This window comes from Bos javanicus, chromosome 7 (assembly GCF_032452875.1).
Source record: "Bos javanicus breed banteng chromosome 7, ARS-OSU_banteng_1.0, whole genome shotgun sequence".
In the NCBI taxonomy this organism is placed as follows: Eukaryota; Metazoa; Chordata; class Mammalia; order Artiodactyla; family Bovidae; genus Bos; species Bos javanicus.
In genome coordinates this window covers 15006503-15024339 of record NC_083874.1, presented here as the reverse complement: position 1 = coordinate 15024339, position 17837 = coordinate 15006503, and the positions used below count along the sequence as shown (strand labels likewise).

Genomic DNA, 17837 nt, shown 5'->3' with positions numbered 1-17837 from the left:
GGCGTGGTGGGTGCTCACACTCGGGTGAGGGTGGGTGCGGTGCCCGCAGAGCAAGGTGGAGAGGCAGTTGGGGGGCGGAGCTCAGCCCCCGGGGAAGAAGCAAAGGTGGTGAGGCAGAAGGCCCGAGCTCACAGTGGTCCTGGGCACACCCACCCCCTGGGCTCACCTAGAGGAATCAGGTTGTTGTGGCCCACACTGGAGCCTCCGGCAATAACACTGCTCAGGTCGTAGGCGGTCGGCATTCCTGCACCAGGGAGCGAGAGGTCAGGGCAGGAGGGCTCGAGGGCCAGCACCGGCGGGGGGCCAGGGAAGGACCCTGCCCCCACCCCCACCCCACGCACAAGCGGGCTGCTCACCGGCCACGGCCATCCCACTGCTGAGGTTGTAGGTGCTGCCGGCATTCCACATGTTCTCCGAGGGGGATGTGTAGTGGGAGCCAGGCGGCGGGGAGGGTGTCGTGCCTGTGTATCTGCAGCAGAGACGGCCCGTGGGCAGGGCGAGGGGCAGCGGGCGAGGAGGGCGCCCCCCGCGCAGGCCCAGGGCCCGTCCTACCTGAAGAATGGGTTTTTCAGGTCCAGGAGGTTGCTGGACTTGGAGCCTGTCTGGTCCACCTGGGCCACAATACTGATGTCGTAGCTCTGTCTGCGGGGGCAGGGAGGGCGGCCATGAGCTGGCTGCCGGGAGGGACCGAGCCCCTGCTGCCCCCAGCCCCCGGCGGCTGCTCGCACCTTTTGTTGGCAATAAGCAGACATGTCCCTGAGAGCGTGTCCCCAGCCTTGGCGAACAGTGGCGACTGGAACAGGCACCGGACTTGGTACCAGTGGGTCAGGGGCTCCGTCGGGGCCGTGGACAGCCACACAGTCATTCTGCCAAGCAGGGACAGGCATGCCCTTGACTGGGCTAGACCCCCACCTTGTGCATTTTGAGCTCTCCCCAAGCACCTACCCTCTACCCCTGGCCCTTGCCACCCAGGGGTCCCCTGGAGCGGAGACAGGCTGGCTGTCCAGTAAGTTCTACCTATGCCCACTCACCCTGACATACAAGAGACACAATCAGGTCCCGTGAAGAACAGTCACTTTGAACAGGGTAGACCACCACCCTCCTCCAATAGTCTATTGCTCGAAGGCCAGCTCCCACTGCCTTCTGCAAGGAGCAGTAGCACCCAGCAGAGTCGAGTCAGGCCCTCCCAGCCCCCAGTGCATCATCTGAGCCAGCCAGGCCTGGAGTTACCACCTGGGGCTGGAGTGGGGGTGCCACCTGCTCTGCTCGGGTGCACTCACATAGAGCCGATGAAAGCGACATCAAACCAGAAAGCCAGACCATGAACCAGTCCGGAATGCAGCATGTGGAACTTGAATGGGATTTCTATCCTGTAAGGCAAAGGGCAGTGATTGCTGGGGAAGCTGACAGGGCTTCTGGGAGAGGAGAGGGGTGTGGGGGCCCCAGCCCATCCAGCCTGGGAAGCAGGGTTCTGCCCAAGGGAGCCAGCAGTGGCCCTGACCTCCAGAAGGAGTTGAGCCCAGGAGGACGGGGTGCCAGGGGTGGAGGGCTGCTGGTACCTGTGCAAATCTCCTTCTTTGGCTTCTAAGAAGTTCACCGTGTACTTAACGGACTTGGCCATCAGGATCCGGATGTCAAATGTGTCCTGGGAGAGAGCAGAAGAGTGACCTGGCTTCAGGCACAGGGGCTGTGAGGAGAAGGGGAAGCCCGGCCCTCTTCCAGGCTGGCTGCAGCCTCTAGGCCATTTGGCTCAAACCAGTTTGCAGTTTGCCCTTCTTGGCCTTGCTGGGGGGAGGAGGAACTGGTCTGACACAATGAAGGGCAATTAGGTGACAGCTCTCAAAATGACAACTATTCATCTGCTTGAAAGACTTGGCAGTTCCACTTCAGGGATTGTAACCTATAAATCTATGTGCACATGTACAAAACTTCCACCCATAATTACAGATTGCCAAGAGCAGAAACAGCCTGGAAGGTAAACTAGTGATGGCCCAAGAGTAAAAGATCACGGATGTGAAAAAGGACGAAAAGGCTCTTTAGAATAGATGGGGAAAGATCTCCAAGATAAATTGTTAAGCAAATCCACAAACATCAAGTGAGAGAACTACGCTGACATCCACTCACAGCTATGACGGAGATTTCATGTCAGACTGCCAAGAACTATATGAACTGAATAAAAAAGAACAACAACGACAGTTGTCTGCAATCACTGGAGAACAACCACAGCAGCCACAGCTTTGGGGCCAAGACCTTAGACGGAGGAGGTGCTTTTTGACACGTGCCTTTCCCCTTGGGGTGGGGCCCTTCAGAGGCCTCCCTGTGTGGGGAAAGCCAGGTGGGAACTCGGGATTACTGAGGCAGCTAGGACTCAAGGGGCCAAGATGCTGAAAAAAAAAAAAAAAAAGGAAATGTGGAGATTCAAGGTGGACACTGCACATGTGATTTGAGTTCTTGGCATTTGCCAGTTTTTGCGCTACATGTGGGATGGCGGTAGGGAACCAAACAGAAAGATGCTTCTATGATATTAAAAAGCTAAAGCAAAGGGACTTCGCCGCCGGTCCAGTGGTTTAGACTCCACATTTCCACTGCAGGGCTCACAGGTTCAATCCCTGGCCAGGGAACCAAGATCCCTCAGGCCATGCAACTCAGCCAAATAATTACATTAAATAAGCAGACTTCTTTAAAAAAAATACTGACTAAAGATGGCTGATTGAACAAATGCATTTACTGCCCCATTAAAATAGAAATAAGATTTTTTTTTAAATGAAGGTATCTTTTTTTAATATGATTTTTAATTTTTTTATTTAAATATGGTTCAGCACCAGATTGGAACTGGGAGGCTAGGGCAGGGGCCTATGAACCACCAGGCTCACTAAGATCATGAAGACTACCCTGAAGCAGCAGTTCTCAAAACATGGTCCCTTTCCAGAGCTCCCTCAGGTCAAAACTATGTTCATAATAACACTAAGGTGTTTTCTGTCCTTTTCATTCGTTCACTCACCTATGATACCTTAACAGATTGAATGCAGAAGCAGAATCCAATAACAACAACAAAAGAAGCAGAATCCGACTGTCTTCTGCTAAGCCAGACGCTAAAGAGATTGGTAAATTTCAAATGACACTAATTCTTGCTGGAAAGTTTTAGAAAATAGTTTTCTTTTCAAAAAATGCTGTTTATATTAACATATAATGGGTTTTACTGTCATCCTTTAATGTACATTCTTAAATGTCTTGAGTTTAGTTTTTAACACCAATAGATATTGGCAGTGTATCAGTCAATACAACACACATTTAGGACTTTCCTAGTGGTCCGGTGGCTAAGAATCCACTTGCCAATGCAGGGACCGGGTTTGACCCCTGGTCTGGGAAGATTCCACACACTGCAGGGCAACTAAAGCCTGTGCGCCACTGCTGACGCCCAAGTGACCTAGAGCCAGTGCTCCGGAACAAGAGAAGCCACTGCAGTGAGAAGCCACGCACAGCAACCACAGAGTACCCCCTGCTCTCCACAACTCAAGTCCACAGCAGTGGAGACCCAGCACAGCCAAAAATCATAAAAACTAAATTTAATTGTTTTAAAATATATATATATATATAACACACATTTACAAAAGTTCTTTGGGATCCTACATTTTTATGAATGTTAAAGTGTCCTGAGTTGAAAGTGTTTGAGAACTGCTGCCTTACAGGGAAGCTAGCAATATGGCAACAAAGTAGAATTGAAGAGCAGCCTCCAAATATCTTAAATGCTTCACAGGACCAAGGTGCTACATCCTTATGGCTACTTGCCTGAAGAAAAACAAATCCTTGGAAAGAAAACTATCCTCTCAGATCAGATCAGATCAGTCGCTCAGTCGTGTTCGACTCTTTGCGACCCCATGAATCGCAGCACGCCAGGCCTCCCTGTCCATCACCAACTCCTGGAGTTCACTGAGACTCACATCCATCGAGTCAGCCATGCCATCCAGCCATCTCATCCTCTGTCGTCCCCTTTTCCTCCTGCCCCCAATCCCTCCCAGCATCAGAGTCTTTTCCAATCAGTCAACTCTATCCTCTAGAGCCTCTATAATTTTTCGTTCTGACACTTAAGGACCAGGCACACCAAGAGACAGAACAAAGAACCAAACCAAGAGAAGAAAGAGCAGAAATACATTTACCACTTATCCTCCAGATACTACAAGTGATCAGAGACTTATATTTAACACGTTCAAGGAAAAAGAGGGAACAAATTTCAGAGAACTGAAATAAAAAATAAGCAAGGTGAAACTCTAGAACTGAAATTTTACAAAATCAGGGAGGGAGTGTTGGATGAGCAATCAAAAGGAACTACCAACTTCTAGTTGTAAGATAAAATAAGTACCAGTAATGTAATGTACAATGTGATAAATACAATTAACTCTGCAATACATATGAAAGTTGTTATGAGATTAAATCCTGAGAGCTCGTATCACAAGAAAATGTTTTGTTTTTTTTTCCAAAGAAAAACCAAGAACAAACTCAGATGAGACATAGCGTCGAGAAGATTGAAACTGGGATACAGATAAGGAGACAGTGTAAAAATTATGCAATTGGGAGAAAAAAGAGGGAAAAATACAGAAAAGAGTAAAGAGTATAAGAATCATTTGAGATGTGGTGAAAAGGTCTCATATACACATAATCAGGGAACCAAGAGAAGAAACATGGGGCAGAGGTCATGTTTAAAGTGATGCTGTCCTAGAGTCTTGCCAAACTAGTGAAAGACAATCGGGAGTGGGTGGGGGGATAATATGTACCTTATTAAGACAAAAGGAAGTAAGAAAAGAGGTAAAAAGAAAGAAGGGTCAGGATAAATTAAAAAAAAATAGTATGATGACAGATTTATAGACATAAAGACCAGTAATTACATTAAATATAAATAATCTAAACATGCTAATTAAAAGACAAAAACCATCAATCTGGTTAAAGAACAAAACTCAAATGCGTGCTATTTACGTGAGATAAACCTTAATAAGGTTATAAAAGGGTTGAAAGTATAAGGATGGAAAAATATGTATCGTATAAAGATTAATCAAAGAAAGCCTGAGTAGCTAAACTATTATCAGAAAAAAGTAGACTTTAAGGCAACAGTATTACTAGACATTTTTAAAATAAAGACACTTTTTATAGTTACAAAAGGATCAATCCACAGGAACATATAAAAATAATCCTAAACCTATATGCACCTAATAACAGTAATGTAAAAAAAAAATCAGGCAAAAACTATCAGAGCTACACGGAAAAATAAATCTACAATCAGTAATAGACAGAAAAGGCAAACAAAAAAATCAGTAGAGACAGAGAAGACTTGACCAACATGATTAACAAATGTGACTGAACTGGTATTAATGTAACAATGTACTCAACAAGTGATTGGTACACATTTTCTCAAGGAAGTACACAGGGGACATAAACCAAGAGAGAACACACACCGGGCATAAGGCAACTCGGAACAAATTTCAAAGGACTGAACTCATACAGTGTATGTTCTCTGAACACAGAAAAACTAAGAACAACACATTGATTATTCTATACTTTGAGAGGAAAAAAGATTGAAAAAATGTATATATTTGTACAGGCACGTTTAGGTATAAGAGCTCTAAAAGATATACAACAAGACTGTTTGCCTCTAAGAAAGAGAACTGTGTTAGGGTACAGAAGTGGGAGGTTTCCACTTTTGTACTTTTTTGATTTTTGAACCATGGGTCTATATATCAGTTCAAAAATCTCAATAATTAAAGTCAATCGAACAGAATCAGTTCATCAAGGATCAATGCATCTGATAACAAGTACTGCATGCTGTGAGCTAAGTACTCTACATGCCTTGCTACTTTATTCCCAACATCCCCGTGTGAGAGCTCCCTGCAGGGGCAGAAACTCAGAGCTTCAGTGGCTTCCCTCGCACTGCACAGCTTGCACAGGCCTGACAAGAAAGCTTCCCTCCTGTCACCCCAGATGAGGGCCACGCCCAGCACTAACTCCAGGAGTGCCCTGGGTGCCCCCACTCACCACCACAGGCTGCCGGAAATACTCGTCCACTGCAGCACCTCGGAGGGCTGACAGGTCCACTCCGTGGAAGGATGGCTGGTACCTGCAGAAAGCGCCCGCCCCCCATGGCAAGGTCACCAGCAGCAGGAGACAGGCGGGCCAGACTGCCTTCTCTCCCAGTTGGCCCTCATCCAGCCCGTCTTTTAGGTCCTATGAAGGATAAGGAATGAGAGAGAGGCGGGGCTGTCCCCAAGGAGGCAAGACACCAGGGAGCACACTCACCAGAAGTTGGCCTTGGTGAACTGCTCCATGTAGAGCTGCTCGTCCGTGAAGGGTGCCAGGTGGACATCACCAATGGTGGGGAACATGTTTCCTGGGAGTGGGGGCAGGGAGGGGTGCTGGCATCAGGGTGGGACATCCAGCAGGGCCTGGCAGAGACTCAGAGGGCCCCAGAACACCAACTCTGGGCTTTCCCAGCCCCTCACTCACTCACACACTCTCGCATCCATGCAGTGCAGAGGCACCGAGCGCCTGCTCTGCCAGCGGCCACAGAATACTTGACATCTCCTTCTTCACTGAACCTGGACAGCTAGCCAGGGAAGCAGGAAGACCTAGCCTTCCAAGGGCTGGGAGACAGGATGGCACCTGCCAGGGCCTCAGGGGTCCTGATCCATCAGCTGGACGGTGTCTCTGGGACCGGTGTGCAGTGGGGAAAACAAAGCCAAGTGCTCTGGACAGGGCGAGGGTGAGCCCCAGGCCATGCCATCACGGCCTCAGCAGAATCCCCTTGCACAGGCCTCTGCCAGGCAGGGTGGGCCACACGCATGGCCTGAAATGGGGGGGTGGGGTGGGGCCTCCATCTGTTGACTCGAGGAACAGACGGGTGAGTCAGAGCCAGCGGGAGGACAGTCAGGGCTCAGGAGCTCTTGCCTACTTCAGAGTCTGGGGCCTCCAGTCACCTGGCCTCCAGATGTGGGGCTCCCTCCCTCCTTTTGTCCGAGGAGGCACCAGGAATCTGCCTGCCTTCAGCTGCAGCCATGGGGTGGGGAAGGCGAGGTGCTCTCTGGCCCAGAGGCCACAAGCCAGGCCGCCTGCCCCTGGAGCATCATGGGCAAGTGCCCCACCTTGCCTGAAGGTAGCTGAAGAGTAATTATGGGGGTTGGGGGGAGTTCCCCTTAATGCTCTCAAAGAGCTCTCTAAGATGGAACCAAGCCACACTAATGCAGGCTGAGGGGAGGGGGCTGGGCAGGCTGCCTGACCAGTGGGGTGAGTGTGCAGCTGCCCACAGAACCCCAGGAGGAGACCACGCTCTGCTGGGGCCACCACTGCTTGTCAACCCAACTCCACTCCCCCCAAACCTCCTACCCCAGCCAGCATGGCCCACCACGCTGCAGGGCCAAGCACGAGAAGAGCAGGTAGAGGACAAGCCTCGGGGCAGCCTGGCTGCCCATACACCTGGAGAGCAGGACAGAGCTGTGGGGAACCGTGGCCACCTCCCCTCTCCCCGCAGCCCAGCTCCTGCCCCTACAGGGCCCGCAGGTACACTGGCCTCCACGCTCTGCCCTGGCCACAGTCATCCTGTACCGCAAAAACACACACACAACCCCTTTCCTGTACAAAAACACGCAGATGGAGACATGTGCCAGAGGTAAGCAGAGAATGGACACAGCAGCAGATGTGCATGGCCAAGTGCAGACCCGACCTCAGTGACACAGGGGTCAACAGGAACCCAGAGATCCCAGAGCACAGACGGGCTGGTACAGTGACACAGAGGTCACACAGCTGCGTCCCAGTGCCAAGAACCCCCACCCCACTCACACACACACACCACCCCCCACACCCCCCCACTGCCTCCTGGCCCTGAGGAGTTAAGGGCTCTGTGAGGCCGAGGGCAAGTCTATAAGGCTAGAGACAAAGATGCCAGGGTGGCTCCTCAGGGAAGGTGCCGGCAGAAACCAACTCTGGCTCTGACCACAGACCAGCTGGACACTGTCCCCCGAGGGCACAAGACGCCAAGGCAGCCCAACAAGTAGCCTCATTTGGGGCCCAGTCAGCTGGGGCTGGGTCAGGGTAGGGAATGGGCGTGAAGGCCCTGATGCCCTTGGCACCCAGGCTGCCAGCGCAGGCCTGCGGGGTGCTGCGGCACCCCTGGACTGACCCAGCGACAGCCTGGCGCCCCCCCGCAGGGGCCCTGGGGCCCCCGACCCAAGCAACGGCCATGCCAGCAGGGACACTCACCGCCAGGGCGCAGGTACTTCTTGGCGTGGAGGTAGCTCTCAAGCATGCGCTCATTGAAGAGCATGTAGCCCATGGGCTCCGAAATAATGATGTCCACTTGCTCGGGCAGCGAGACCTCCTCCACCTTCCCAGGGATGACCACGATGCGGTCGGTGAGGTTGTTACTTTTCACCAAGACCTGAGGGTGGGCAGGTCACAGGGGTCACGGGGGTCCTCTTGGGGAGGGCCTCAGTCCACACTCACCCACCAGATCCCCCACTACCTCGCTGGTAAGCATGCTGACTGCAGCTGTGAACAGCCTTGGCCCGTCAGGAAGTCGCTGCGGCCCCACCCATCTCGGGCCGGCCCTCCTGCAGCTTCCCAGCCCCTACTGTCACCTTGGGTACGAGGACAAGCAGGCCTGGCTAGGGCCAAACGTCAGCTTGGACACACCTTCCGACCCAGCGATCCCAGTGCTGGGCGGTGTGCACTGCAGACGTACCCTCACCACAAGAGGGGATGCGGGTACGAAGCCTCGGGGTGGCACTGGTTTGTGCTGTAGACCGAGAATCAGCCTCAGCGTCAACTACAGCCTACACACAGCAGTCCAGCCCGGCAAAGGGATGCTTGGCAACCACTAGAGAGAGTGATGAAGCTCTTCACACGACAGATACAACCCAGATGCACCATAAGCAGAGCAAAGCCAGGAGCCAGACGGTGGCGTGGATGTTCGTGTGGGAGGGGCGGGTGGAGAGCCCAAGGGGGCTCACGGGGCTTCTGTGTTCGTATCTCTCCCTCTGCTGGGAAGTCTAGGTGGTTGGGAGCTGGAGGTGGGGGAGGGAGCCATCCCCACCATTTGATTTTGTAGTTTTTAGGCGTTAAAACTCTGAATGAAGGCTTCGGTGCCAAGCAACATAAACCAACAAAATGAACTCCTGTTGTCCATCTTTCAAGGGGGGCTCAGAGAGATGGGCGGCTTGCCGGGGGCCAGGATCCCACCCTGGTCTGTGTGACTGCACAGTCCTGCCCCAAAGACCTGAACCACCCATGAACCTGGTGGGCAACCACTCATCACGCAAGAGAGACTCTCTGAGGCCCAGAGAGCCCCTGCCCCTGAAACTACTCAGTTTGGGGGACAAGAGACCCAAGTAGAGAGCGACGTCCCCAGGCTTCCCTAGATCCAAGGGTCAGGCCTCCCCCGGGTTCCTGACCGGCTGGCTTCCCCAGGTTGAACAGGCCCAGAGTTGGGGGACGAGGACAGGCCAGAGTCCCAGCGGGCACTGACCTCGGCGTGCTGGGCCATGGTGCTGGCCTCCACTGCATAGATCTTTCTCGCTCCAGCCTGGGCAGCAAAAAACGACAGGATCCCAGAGCCGCAGCCAACGTCGAGAACGATCTGGGGGAGGAGGGGGCGGTGAGGACAAGCTAGCAGTGAAGGGATACAACAGTAAGGATGGGGGTGTCAGGGGCGCTCGCTCCCTGCAGGCCCACCCACCCACCCGCTGAGCCCGCCCCCGCCCCGCAGCCTGCTGTGCCTCTGCACGGCCAGCTGCCCCGAGCCTGCTCCCAGTGGGAGCCTGTGGTCTGGATCCAGAGGTGGCAGGAGGGGAGCTTCTGCTTCTGAGCACAGTGGGGATGTCAGAACCAGTACCCTCTCTGAGATCCAATTCAAGAAGGCATGGCCTGGGCCATCTATGGGGCGTGTGGGAGTGAGGGCTCACTAGGTCAGGACACCTCTGAGCCCTGCAGGCAGCAGGACCACTCGGACACAGGGCTGACCGGCCCGGCCCACACAGCCAGCAGAAAGTGGCAGCCCCCGACCCCAGGCCCTACAGGGTATCCCCACAACCTGAGAGGAGACCTGGGAACGGTTCCCACATGGGTACCCTCTTCAGGGCTGCCGGGCTCCACAGCACAGGCTCTCGGAGTCCAGGCCACAGCATGGTGGGCTACCCCATATTCTGGATTCATCTGACTGCCACCACGTGAGCAGAAAGCTGGGATAAACGGGTCTGCTGGTGACGCACATGAGCTAAAGGAGACCCACTCTGGGCGTGGGGGTGGGCATAGGTTGAGTGCCTGATAGAGACGTTGGTGCTGTTGGCGGGTGAGGGGGGTGGACCGTGAGTGCCTCTCAGAGCTCTAGATGAACAAGGAAATGGATCTGCATGCTGGAGGAGCTGGAAGGGGCTTCGCTGAAGGAACTTGGGCTTCCCAGGCCACGAGCGCTGCCCCAGTGTGGCCCATGCCCGCTGCCAGGACACACAGATGGCTGCCATGTTGAGGACAACTCCTCCTCAGGCTGCAGGGGCTCAGGTCCTGGGCCAGGGGTGGGCGGGAGGTGGGGGTGCTCAGTGATGGGAGGGGATTCTCAGCAATGGTGGGGGGGGGCATGACCTAGGTGCTGGACAAGGTGGATCCAGGTGAATCACGTGGAGAGAACCCCCCAGATGTGTGGAGAAAACCACAAACGTCCATATGGCAAGGGAAAATAAACTCCAGAGGACTTTCCTGGTAGCTAAGAGTCCGTGCTCCTAATGCAGGGGGCCCTGGTTCAATCCCTGCTCAGGGAACTGGATCCCACATATTGCAACTAAGACCTGGCACAGCCAAAAAAAAATTAAAAAAAAAAAAAAAAAGCAGGGCTGGGGGGAGCGGGGACAAACTCTAAGCTACAGGAAGAGAAAGGAATCAACTTTCCCCTCTGAATATATATATAATCTGGTCTCTTTTTAATCATGCGCGTATAGTTGACTCTTGAACAACACGGGAGCCTGGGATGCCAACACTCTTTCCCAGCAGAAAATCTGAGTATAACCAGACAGTGGACCCTCCATGTCCATGGCTCCACATCTATGGATTCAACCAACTGTGGATCGTGTAGCATGGTTGCTCATATCCATCAAAAGCAGCCTGTGGGTAAGTGGACCAGTGCAGGTCAAGCACGTGCTGTTCCAGGGTCAGCAGTACCAGTGAGTAACAGTACAAAGATTTTAAAAGGAACTAGGGAAGGGACTAGATTCCATTTCGTCCATGTAACTTAATAGCACATGCCAAGACACAACATTAGGTGGGGGAAAAGTATTTTGTAGGAAGTGAATGTGGCGTACAATCCTATTTTGTGCGTGGTTTAGCTGCTAACTCGTGTCCAACTCTTTTGACCCCATGGACTATAGCCTGCCAGGCTCCTCTATCCAATTCTTCAGGATTCTCCAGGCAAGAATACTGGAGTGGGCTGCCATTTCCTTCTCCATGTTTTATATATATATATTTTTTAAAAGATTATAATCCAGGACCGGACATGGGAGGGAGTTTCAAAAGGGAGAGGTTATATGTATTCCTATGGCTGATTCATGTTGAGGTTTGACAGAAAACAAGAAAATTTTGTAAAGCAATTATCCTTCAATACAAAAAATAAACTAAAAAGAAAAAACTCAAAAAAAAGACCTGAGGGACCTCCCTGGTGGTCCAGTGGCCACGACTCCGTGCCCCCAGTGCAGGGTGCCCGGGTTCGATCCCTGGTCAGGGAACTAGATCCCACATGGGACAACCTAAAAAAAAAATAGTTCCCACACACTAAAACAAAAAGCCTGTGTGTCTCAAGTAAGACCTGGCCCAGTCAAATAAATAAAGAAATATTTTTTTTAAAAAAGATTATAACTCTAAAATATATATATATATATATATATATATGCTAATATAGATATACGCAAGGGGAAACATCTGAAGAGGGCTTTATTGTTGGCAGTGGCTGTTTTAGAGGGAAATGACAGGGGCCTTTTGTTCCCATCTGATACACACCAGGCTTCTACAAAAAGTAGATTTTGCTTCTACAGTCCGAGGAAAGAAAAGACAAAATCAATGAGCAAAGAAGAAAGAGAAGAGGCCACTGAGGCAGCGAGGCACGAGCGCAGCCTGAGGGCAAGGAGAGGGGGCAGACGTGGCCTGGCGGCTCACCTTGTCCTTGAAGTCTGTGTGGTTCTGTAGGATGGCGCGCTGGTAGGTGCCCGTCCGCACATAGTCCTGCATCATGTTCTGCTGCTGGGACAGGTAGCCATAAAACTGGAACAGAGACAGGCCAATGGCACAGGGCACGCAGCCGGCAGACGGCCGAGGCCCCGGCTGACCCTGCGACAGAGGAAGGTCGGCTTCGGGCAGAGATCAACCTGGGGAGGCCACACCCCTCTCCGCAGCCAGCTGCTCCGGGAGAGCGGGAAGCTGGAGGTGGCCCCCGTTGGTGGGGGGTGCACCGCCACCATCACTGCGGCCAAAGGATGCAGCTGGATGGCGCCTGGGCCCCGGAAGCCACCCAGAACTCAGACACGCCAAAGGCGGGGTTCTGCAATCGAGGGCCACCTGCCATTTCAGGGGACCCAAAGAAGCGGAGGAGCAGGTCAAACAGGGCCCTAGGGCTCAGAGCGCCAGGCAGGTGAGGTGCTGCGGGGTCTCTCTGTAAGACAACCAGGCGGTCGGGAGGCAGCGTGGCACCTGGGCCGGGGCAGCAGGCAGACCTGGCTTCCCATCTTGGCTCTGTTGCATAATAGCTGTGTGACTTGGAGCAAGTCACTTAACCTCTCTGAGCCTCAGTTTTCTCATCTGTAAAATGGGGACAACAATAGTACTTACCTCCTAGAGCTACTGGGAGGGTTTCAAGTGCTTCCGTACGCTCAAAGCGCTGGAGCCAGTGCCTGGCATGCCCTCCGTGCTCAGGACACAGTAACTGTGATATCGTTACTCAGAAGGCCTGTGAACCTGAGCTTCATCTGGACTCAAATCCTTCCAACAACCCTTCTAGGCAGGCACTGGCATCTCTGTTTCACAGATGAGGAAACCGAGGCCCAAGCAAGCACAGGACACTCGTCTAGGGTTACTCATTGAGCAAGTGGCAGAGCCAGGACAGGAACCCAGATGCCACGCAGCCTCCAGGAACCAGCAAGGGCAGCAGGCTGGCCCAAGCGCCATGTACCCACCTGGAAATACTGCACAGCTGAAGACTCCTCTGTGCGCTCGCTGAATACCGACCGCTCCAAGGTGTGGCCTCGGCAGGTCTTCAGGATGTTATAGAAGGAGCAGAAATCTGGAAGGGGGAGGCCAGGTCATGACAGCCCATGCAGGGGCAGGGAGTTTGGTCTAGGTGTGCACCTGACTTTTCTACCTTGAGCATGAGTGATCTGAAAATCCCCACCCCTGAAATGTTGAAATTTAAGGAAATGACAAAGGACAGCCACATGGGCCACGTGGTGGCTGCCATGGGAGAAGGCAGGTGTCAAGGGGGCTGCGCTCCTTGAGGCTGGTGGGAGCGGGCCCAGGTGCAGATCTGCCAAAGGGCAGCTCGGCCAAAGCTCTCAAAGAGTAACCCGGGCATCAGATCTCTAGGATCTACCCCAGTAAAGAAGCACAGGTCCACCCACAGCACCTGGCAGTGTCTGTGGGTGGCAAATGGACACAGGGACACCACCCCAGTGTCCAGTCAGAGGGGACTGGAGGGACTGCAGGGGACACTGAGCAGCACATCAGAGGACCAGTCACCAGCAGTCGGCAGAGCCAGATATTATGCAGATGAACTGCGATTACCAACCTGAAATACTGACCACAAACTTGTATCAAGAAAAAGAAACAAAATCAAATCATGAAGACAGGTGGTACTGTGGGGGCTGGGGGAGAAGGAAGGGGGAGTGAATGTTTACTGGGGATGGAGTTTCGGTTTAGGAAGAAGAAAGAGTCCTGGCAATGGATCGGGGGAAGGGCGCACTGCTGTGTGAACTTGCTGTAACAGCTCTGGAGTCCAGACACTTGAAAGTGGTTGCTGGTAAATTTTTTGCGTATTTTAACAAAGTGAACTAGAAGACAGTATCTTTAAAATACACAGTGTGGGGAAATAGAGACAGTTCCGGAGCTGGACAGCGGTGACGGAAGGTGGTCTCCGGAGCTGGACAGCGGTGACGGAAGGCACTCTGCTGCTGAAATGTACGCTCAGAAAGGATTAACCAGAAAGGGTTAACATGGTAAAATGGTTATGTGTCGTTGACCACGATTTAAGAAACTGACAGGATGTAAGGGCAAAAAATTAGAATGCAACTATCCACAGAACAGAAAAAAGACAAGGGGATTTATACCATGAACATCTACTGATAACCCTGGTGCTGTTTCTGTAACTTATTTCTTAAACAGTGAACTGGGATTGGTTTTGTAAGAAGGAACTGGGGTGGAGCCTAAGAATGCTTCCCGTGGGAGGTGGGCAGTTACCTGGCTGCCTTCTCCCGACCTGGCCAGCTCCCAGCTCTGAAGCCGGGCCACACGAAGCTAGGCAGTCCTGAGGGTCTGGGCCGGGGACGTCTCCCCACTCCGTCAGAGGCACTGAGACAGGTAAGGGGGTTCTGGGATCACAGTGGGTGGCTGTGGACAGATGGCTTCCCCACTCTGGGCTCTCCCACCCCAGCCCCTGCACTGACCATCAGGCTCACTGATTACAGCTCTACAAGGACCAAGCCCAGCCGCTGGACCTTCCAGGGGTCTCCAGCCTGGGGCCACCTCTCAGCACCATCCGACTGGGGCTCCTCAAGTCCAGCAGTATTGCGCGTCCCCCAGGTGGGTCTGCCTGGACCCCTCCAGCATCTCCTCTGCACTTGGACCTCTGGACCTCGCCCCACCCTATCCACTGCTGCAGCTGGGCCCCTGACCCCCACCTGAGGGGCCCCTCCAAGAGGCCTGGGGTGTGGCTGGGAGGTCAGGACGGGCCTCCCAGAGGAGCGGACATAGGAGCTGAGCCCAGAAGGACCCAAAGGAGCCGGTGAGGTCCGGGGCAGTGTCCAGGCAGCAAGAACATACTCTTCTTACTGTGGACAAATTTCTGTTGGGGAATACTTCTGATGTGGATGGGTCATTCGCTGGGTCAGATGAACCGGTTCTGATTCACCCCAGCTCCAGGTGCCCCCCAGCCATGCTGGGAGCCTAGGACCCCCAGTTCTGGGCACCCCACGAGCCGCGGGGCAGAAGGGACACATACCGCTGGGTGTGGCGAACTGGAGGAGGACGCTGTTGCAGCCCAGGGTGATGATGAATGACTGCTTGCCCACCCGGCTGCACTCCGTCTCCCGGGACACCGAGCACTTGAACACACACACGTCTTCATCTGTGAGGGGAGGGAGGTGGGCGTGAGCTGGCAGGTCCCAGGGCCACACTTCCCATGTCCTCACGGTCCCCCAACCTCTCCCCCCGAAGTGCTCCGTGTGCCCTGCCTGCCCGGCCCACACTGAGGATGAGGCAGTGGCCTGTGAGCGTCCCTGGCGGGGACCTAGGACACACTCTATCCAGCGGGAGAGGACAGTGGTTCACAGGGCGACCAGGGTTGAGGTGGGGGGAGGAGGTGCATAGGTACAGAGGGGGCCCAGCGGGGCGCACACCTCTGCCGGGATGTTCCCTCCCGGGGCACCTCCTGGCACCAAACCCCACGTCGCCCTGAGGTGGGAAGACACAGGGGAGCAAAGGGCAATCTGGCAGGGTCAGAGGGTCCTGGGAACGCAGCAGGGTGCCCCGGGTCCAGATGAGGGGGCTGGGCCTTCCTTCGCCAGCCCGTGTGTGTCATGTAGGGGCATCTTCATAGCCGAGCAGGGGTGGGTGGGAGTCAAGAATCCCCGTGGCGCCTCTGCTTCCTCCAGCTGAGCCCTTCTCCTTGAATTTTTTTTTTTTTCCAGCACTGTGGGATCTTAGTTCTCCAACCAGGGATTGAACCTAGGGACACAGCAGTGAAAGTGCCAAGTCCTAACCACTGGAGCCCCCACCAGGGAAGTCCCCTTCTTGCATGTATGGGGAGTGTGGCCACGGGAGCTGGACAGCCTGCATTCACGCCCCACCTACGCCACTGAGGTGGCACCCGGGCAGATTTGAGTCCTCGGTTTTCTCATCTGTCAAGCAGAACTAACGGTGGGCAGGGGTCAGACGCAACACACAGACAGGAAGTGCTGCATCCCTGTGCCCGCCACTATCGGTTACTGGCCATTCGCTCAAAAAGCGTGGGGCGCTCCACCTCAGCCAAACAGTGAGGCACCGCATCACCAGGAGACAAAGTGACCCGATGCTGTGGCCCGGATATGGGGCAGCGGGACAGAACCCTGGGCCCATCACCAGGGGACAACAGACAGTGCCAGCTCACAGGGCAGTCTGCAAGACAACCTCCTGGGTAGCCTCAAAACAGCCAAAGATGAAAAGAAAGATAGAAATTGCTGGGAGCTGGAGTGAGGGCTTCCCTGATGGCTCACTGGTGAAGAATCCGCCTGCCAGTGCAGAAGCCACAGGAGACGTGGGTTCGATCCCTGGGTCGGGAAGATCCCCTTGGAGAAGGGAATGACTCCCCACTCTGGTATTCCTGCTGGGATAACCCCAGGGACAGAGGAGCTGGGTGGGCTTACAGTTTGTGGGGTCGGACACAACTGAGCACACGTGTATCCTGGAGTGAAGGAGACTGAAGAGACGTGTCCAGCAGATGCCAGGCATGGTCCTGAAATGCAGCCTAATGAGCACCTCTCAACAGCAATTAAGCTCTCCTGGGGAAATGTGTGGACTACAGGTGCTTTTTTATTGGTGGGGGTGGTTGGGGGGAGGCTGCACCATTTGGCATGTGGGATCCTAGCTCCCCAGCTGGGGGTCAAAGCCGCACCCCCCGCACTGGATGCTCAGAATCCCAATCACTGGACCAGCAGGGGCGTCCCCAGGTGCTGGAACTTTAAAAAGATCTAGATGTGACAAGAGCATTATTCTGTAAAGGAATGCCCCTTTTATTGAAAGATACGTATGGAAATATAGTGAAGTTTCTTGGGATGTCTACAGCTTGCTTTCAAGTGGCTCGTCAAATCCACAGTGACAACTACAAAATATATTTATAGAGAGAAGCATGAATACAACTGTGGCCAAGTGTTCCCAGTCACCCCCATAACAGCCAGAACAAGCTGGAGATAGAGTGGTAAGACTCACAGGCTCAGATTTCAAAACACATTACAAAGGTACAACAATCAAAATAGAACAGCGCTGGCAAATGGAGAGGCGTGGACTGTTATGTCAGCAGAATGAGACTCCAGAATAAACCCTCTGCTTATAGTCATTTGATTTTTATCAAAGGTCCTGAGAACATTCAGGGGGTAGAATATAGTCTCTTCAACAAATGGTGCTGGGACAACTGGGTGTCCCTGTACAAGAAGAGAATGAAGCTGGACCCCTACCTCATGCCATATATTAAAAAACAAAAACAAAAAAAACCCAACTCAAAAGAATCAATGACCTAAACGAACGTAGGAGTGGAAACTGTAAAACTCTTAGGAGAAGACAGGGGTCAAGCTCTGAGACCTGGGATTTTGCAATGGATTCCTCAAGATGACGCCAAAAGCAAAGAATTTCAAAAGGAAAACTACATACATGGGACTTCATCAAAATTACAAACTTTTAGAAGAATTCCCTGGCAGTCCAGAGGTTAAGACTCTATGCTTTCGCTGCCATGGGTCCAGGTCAGGGAACTACAATCCCACAAGCCATGTGCTGTGGCCCAAAAAAGAATTAATAACACACACACACATAAGGGCTTCCCTGGTGGCTCAGAGGTTAAAGTGTCTGCCTGCAATGTGGGA

The 17837-nt window shown here is 53.2% G+C and overlaps 1 protein-coding gene across 5 annotated transcripts in view; it reads right to left on the bottom strand.

Moving 5' to 3' along the window:
• The window catches only part of CARM1 (coactivator associated arginine methyltransferase 1), a 43412-nt gene that overhangs the window by 1806 nt on the left and 23769 nt on the right, over positions 1–17837 (bottom strand). For all 5 annotated transcript variants that reach the window (XM_061422182.1, XM_061422184.1, XM_061422183.1 and 2 more), the window contains exons 2-14: positions 15227–15352; positions 13191–13297; positions 12178–12282; positions 9506–9616; positions 8242–8419; positions 6286–6376; positions 6025–6106; positions 1560–1645; positions 1281–1370; positions 729–866; positions 553–642; positions 357–469; positions 167–244 (exon numbers count right to left, since the gene is read on the bottom strand). In XM_061422182.1, the coding sequence (XP_061278166.1) occupies positions 167–244; positions 357–469; positions 553–642; positions 729–866; positions 1281–1370; positions 1560–1645; positions 6025–6106; positions 6286–6376; positions 8242–8419; positions 9506–9616; positions 12178–12282; positions 13191–13297; positions 15227–15352 (1395 nt within the window). The remainder of the gene's footprint in view (positions 1–166; positions 245–356; positions 470–552; positions 643–728; positions 867–1280; positions 1371–1559; positions 1646–6024; positions 6107–6285; positions 6377–8241; positions 8420–9505; positions 9617–12177; positions 12283–13190; positions 13298–15226; positions 15353–17837) is intronic.